General features: G+C 49.0%; 1 protein-coding gene across 1 annotated transcript; it reads right to left on the bottom strand.

Moving 5' to 3' along the window:
• Nucleotides 1-449: 449 nt before the first annotated feature.
• LOC124979646 (keratin, type I cuticular Ha4) lies at nucleotides 450-4,768 on the bottom strand. Its single transcript, XM_047544127.1, has 7 exons — nucleotides 4,191-4,768; nucleotides 4,004-4,086; nucleotides 2,980-3,136; nucleotides 1,979-2,140; nucleotides 1,763-1,888; nucleotides 1,385-1,605; nucleotides 450-910 (listed from the first exon to the last, which is right to left on the bottom strand). Exons 1-7 carry the CDS (start codon nucleotides 4,536-4,538, stop codon nucleotides 826-828), a joined length of 1,182 nt encoding a protein of 393 aa, XP_047400083.1. The 5' UTR covers nucleotides 4,539-4,768; the 3' UTR covers nucleotides 450-825.
• Nucleotides 4,769-5,817: the final 1,049 nt, after the last annotated feature.

Here is a 5,817-nt window from a genome sequence, read left to right as displayed (position 1 = left end):
GTCACAGAGAGGTAAAAGGAGAGGGTTGCTGTTTTTGTTTTTGTTTTTGTTTTTTTGAGCACTTGCTATAGACACTAGTCTTTTGGCAATTTAGGGGAAAGGGAAGAAGATAATTCCAGTCTGATGAGGATGCCAGTTGGGAATAGCTGTGAAGTTTGGGGCAGATTCTCAAGATGGTCAGGGGTCCTGCGGCCAAGGGTCCTACATCCAAGGCAAGACAGGCGTGGGTGTTGAAGGATAGGTTTTCTGCATGGCCTACCCTCAGTGAGAGACCCCCCCCCCCAGGAGGCCATTCCTCCCTCTCCATCAGTGTTTCCAGTGGAGCACAATAGCTATGATCAGTCACGTGATCCATTCCAACCTCCTAACGTGGGATATTTTTATGAAGCGGTCATGATGAGTACTGTACAATGCATAAACGTGAATGCAAAACACCTTTACTATGCCAGAGAAATAAAGTTTATTGTGAAGTAAATGAAGTTGCTCCTTGCATTCCAGAGAATACCAGAGAAGGAAGGAAAGCAGGAAGTGGCAGAAGGTACAGGAATCACCCTAAGTAATACCTGGAGCCCAGATTACAGGGAGCTGATCATCTTCAGAAACAAAGAGGAACAACTCTCAACACCAAGGCGTTCTCCAGACCTTGGAAGTTGATGGTGTGAGCCTTTGCTTGTCAGGGGTAGAAAGCATGCCCAGGTCTAGAAATACAGCTGGCATGAGGTTTCTCAATGGCAACTGAGCCCTGGCAGAAGGTCCTGGGGATCGTTCCTGTACTCCACCTAAATGGCTCCATTGACATCTTCAAAGGGGATGCAAGTTGTTCAATTAAGAGCAACACTTCTGAGAGCTGCCGCAGGGTCCACAGGAGTTGCCAGTCGCATTGGTGGTGGCACATGGGTTGCAGGGGAGGCTGGGGGGACACAGAGGTTTAGAACAGATTAGGGAGGGGAGAGAACCCTAAATTGCACACATTGCCTTGGGTTTAATATGACAACCTACGGTTTCTCAGTGGTTGGAATTAAAACAAAATTTTGATCAAATCCTTCTCCCTCTCCCAAAATACCACATGCAGGGTTAGAAAATTGTTCATTTGAAAAATATTATCTCAGGCTCTTAAGCTCTCATGGAATTTGACACAATCCACTTCAGGTAACACATATTGTTTTACCAGGCAGTCTCCCCACCAAGACCTCTGCATCAATAACCCCCAGAAACAGGAACCATTCCCTTCACCTTTGCCTGTGGACATTCATTTAGCTACCTCAAATCAACAGGCACATAGTAGACAATTAATGCACATTGTTTAGGCAACCATGTGTGGGTCCCAAGCGCCTGACCCTCCCACCATATCCTTTATCCCAGAAATCCTTCTCCCCATACGCACTTGCAGTCCTCGCTGTCCAGCAGGCTCCGGTACGTGTTGATCTCACACTCCAGCCGGGCCCGGACATCCAGCAGCACCTGGTACTCCTGGTTCTGCCGCTCCAGGTCAGCCCGGATCTCAGCCAGCTGGGACTCCACATTGGTGATCATGCACTGCACCTGGGACAGCTGGGAGCTGTAGCGGGCCTCGCTCTCTGTCAGTGTGTTTTCCAGAGAGTTCCTCTGTGGTAGGGAAGATAAAGGAGTGTCAGGGAGCTGCCCCTTTAAGGGGTTTCTCCATGGGCTTGCAGAGTCACCAGCTTCAAGGGCTAAGGAGAGTGTGGCCCAAAGGTGACTCTGCCTCCCTGACTTCACACGAGCAGGTCTGCACAATACACACCAGGTTGTGCTGGGCCTGCAGCTCGATCTCCAGGGCGTTGACCGTGCGTCTCAGCTCGATGATCTCCGCCTGGCAAGACTGAAGCTGCTCTGAGCTGGACACCACCTGCTTGTTCAGCTCCTCGGTCTGAAACACCCAAGGGAGGAGACAGGATCAGACCCTGGCCAGAGGAACCTGGGCCTCGGGTCCTGAGTGGTCGCGTGCTCAGATGCCCACCTGGGTGGTGAACCACTCCTCCACTTCCCTGCGGTTGGTTTCCACCAGGGCCTCGTACTGACACCTGGTCTCATTCAGCACGCGGTTCAGGTCCACAGTGGGGGCGGCGTCCACCTCCACGTTGAGGCGATCTCCAAGCTGGCAACGCAGGGTGTTGACTTCCTGATGGAGGGAGGGGAAAGACTGAACTCTGAGAAATAGATCTGCTATCTTCCTGCTGTAGGGAAGTGAGTTCAACCCTGCCAACAAAGCACTAACAGAAACAGCCCGATCTTTCCAAAGATTAGCATAGACATTCTACAGCAATCAGCTCCGGGATCATGCTAAAACATTTCCCAACAAACTGAAAGGAATTCACACTTAGTGTGAGACTGAGTTCTTGGCACAGGCAAGTCCTCCCTCGTTTCTCACCATACAGCTTAGGCACTGCATGCCCAGCATACCCCAGCACACCCTGCTCCACCACTTCTGTGTCTTGGCTCAGCCTCTTGCCTCAGGTCAGGACACCCCCTGTATTGCAGTCCTCCTTGCACCTGGGAAGAGCCCCTGTTTCCTCTCTGGCACACTGGCTTACGCGTGCTTGTGTACATCTCATATAGAACTTGCTTCATTCTGCCTTGCTTTGATATGGCTGTCTATCCACTCTAGAACTGTGAGTTCTTTGAAGAGAAGAGTCCTGACCTCGTTTTTTTTGTTTTTTTGGATTTTTTTCCTATTCTTCCCCCACTGCCACCAAATCCAGGACCTAACAATGACCAGTGTCAATCAATGAAGGTCATTCCTCAATATCTTCAATAGCTGCCCAAACTTCACCTGGGTGCTTGAGAATTCGCAGCTCACCTCACTTCCTAATGTGGATACCGCATCATCCTTTCATGAACTAACTTTGATTTTTTCAGAAAAGGGTTCCATGCCAGTGAGTCTGACAGTTACTACCATCTGATTCCCAATACTAAAGGCTCAGGAGTTCTGAAGCCAACTTTTCAAAATTTTCTTCATACCTCTTCATGGTTCCTCTTGAGGGACAGCAGCTCCTCCCTCAGGGACTCCACCTGGGCCTCCAGATCAGACTTGCACAGGGTCAGCTCATCCAGGATCCTGCGCAGGCTATTGATGTCTGATTCCACCAGCTGCCTCAGGGACAGCTCGGTCTCGTACCTGCGCACACAGATCAGAATGGGAGGATAAGCCAGGAAAGAAGCCTGCCTTCCTCTCTGTCACCATTTCTGGATAGGATTGGCCCAGAGCTTCTTGAACCTACACAGTTCTCTGCCCCTTCTCTTCCATGTCTTCCTCATGCTATGCATGGATAGACCAAAAAAGTCCTTTGATTCAACCTTACACCAGAAAGTGCCCACGGAGACCCATAAGACAGAGTCTCTAATTCTGTTCTCAATTTCATTGGTTATTATATCACTAAATCCATTTCCCCAAAACAATTAACTTCAATCTCTGAATCTGAGGGTTTAAGAAACGCTTCCAGAAATACCAACTCTGGTTGAGCATTCCTAATCAGAAAATCCAAAAATCTGAAATGCTCAAAGATCTAAAACTTGTTGAGCCATGCTATGACACCACTGTGGAAAATTCCAGGCCTGACCTTGTGACAAATCACAGTCAAAACAGGAGTGCACCAGAAATATTGTATAAAATTACCTTCAGGCTATGTGTATATTGTGTGTGTAAAACATATGTGAATCTTGTGTTTAGATGTGAGTTCCATCCCCAATATATCTCATTACATACTTGCAAATATTCCAGAATTTGAAAAAAAAAATCCAAAATCTGAAACATTTCTGGTCCCAAGCATTTCAGATAAGGGATACCCAATCTGTAGCTACTGAAGGGCAGGCAGCTCATGAGTCTGGATTCCTATTTGAAACTTATTTTACATAACTAGACGTAGAGGGAGAAAGAAGAAGGGAGATAGGGCTTTCTCTTTCTTTCTGGGCAACTTTAGGTCCATGAGGCCATGGAGTAGCCATGAGGCCCTGGAGGTCATCTAGTCTAAAAGGTTCAACATACTTGGTTCTGAAGTCATCAGAGGCCAGCTTGGCATTGTCAATCTGCACCATCAGCCTGGAGTTCTCAGACTTGGCACACAGAATCTGCAAAAATGGTTCTAATGTGAGATCCACTTGAACTTGAGAATATCTCACTAGTTCAAAGAGAGGCAACTGCTCCTGGGCCCCCACATAGCCCACCCCCTCACCTTCTGCTGGAGTTCCTCAATGGTCCGGAAGTAGGACTGGTAGCCAGGGCACACCAGGGGATCCTGCTGCTGGCTCCGCTCCCGGATGCGGGCCTCCAGCTCCGCGTTGTCCCTCTCCAGCTGGCGCACCTTCTCCAGGTAGCTGGCCAGGCGGTCATTCAGGAACTGCATGGTCTCCTTCTCACTGCCATTGAAGGAGCCCTCACAGAACCAGTTGCAGTTGCCCACATTGGCGGGGATGTTGCAGGCCCCGGGCAGGGTGCAGCCATGGCAGCTGGGGGGCACGCAGGGCCGGGAGGAGCAGCTGCTTCTGCAGCTCACATTGGGCAGGCAGCAGTTGTAAGGCATGGTACTTGGGTTTGGAGAGGTGATGGAAGAGCAGTGAGCTGCTGGAGGTAGATGTGGGTGAGGTTTGAGTCTCTCCTTCCTCTGTGGTCCTTTTATACCCTTAATGGTGGGTGGGGGCTTGGCCAAATGCTTCAGCTAATTTTTCTTCAAAATATGCTAGTTAGTTGCTTCCAAAGAGTCCCCCCTCATCCTATAAAATTATTCCATTCAGCTTGTGTCACACCAGGCTCTTCCTGGGTGCTAATGGTTGATGAAATCAGAGTCTCATCAGATGACTTCAAAAGAGGCAGAATCACTCCAGCCCCAAAAGGCTTACCCCATTACTCAGAGGGAGGGACTGCCAGGGACATGGGGTGGAATCGTTACCACCTGGAATGAGAGCTGCAGGTGAGTATTCCTTCAGGTAGCTGTCTCCTCCCAAATCTACCCACCTTTCAGCATTCAGTTCAGCTGTCCTCACAGCAAAACAATCACCCTGTATTAGCTCTAAGGATCCTGATTCTTGCTGTTGGTTGGGACTTAGGGCATTGGTCAATACATGGAGAGATTGAAAACAATTATGCATTTGTGGTTGGGAAATGAGTAAGTAAAATGGAAACTGGCTTGATGGATGGAACTAATCCTAAAGGGAGGACGGACCAATTACAGCCTACAAGCTGTGGATGGGTTGGCCCTCAGGTGGCACTCTTGGGAGAGTGCGGAACCTTAAAGAGGTAGGGCCAAGGGGGTAGAGGGTCTGATGTTGGGTGAAAATAGCCTAAGGGAAACACGGGGGGCGGGGTTCACCAAGTTCAGCCTGCTGCATTTTTTTGTAGGTAAAGTTCTCATAGAAAATAGCCACGCCCACTTAGGGGTGGCTGCTTTCAAGCTGTGAAGGCAGAACTGATCCTTGGTAGCTGAGACCGCACCACCAGGAAGCCTAGAGTATTTACTCTTTGGTCCCATACCGAAAAGGTTTGCCCAACTGCACTGAAGCAACAGTCTCTCTAAACATGAGAAAGGGGAAGAAATATCTAAAAGGAATATTACACTGGAAATAGTCCAAAAGAGAAAGAGTTCAGGCAGCTGCAGTGTAAATATGAAGCATTAAGGTTTAGATTCACCAAGAAACCAGAGTGGGCTTCCAGAGCTATGCATGATGACCTTATCACAAAGTCTGGAAATTTCTATTGCCTGACTCTGAGACTGATGCCCCTTTTGGAAAGTATCAGCCCTCCTAGAGGAGTGCCTAAGCCACCTGAGAGGCTCCTGGCTCACAGTGCCTGTGACAGGCAGCTCG

The sequence above is a fragment of the Sciurus carolinensis genome, chromosome 3 (genome assembly GCF_902686445.1).
Source record: "Sciurus carolinensis chromosome 3, mSciCar1.2, whole genome shotgun sequence".
Classification (NCBI taxonomy): domain Eukaryota; kingdom Metazoa; phylum Chordata; class Mammalia; order Rodentia; family Sciuridae; genus Sciurus; species Sciurus carolinensis.
Note: the sequence above shows the minus strand (reverse complement) of the source record. Positions and strands in the feature narration are given on the sequence as shown.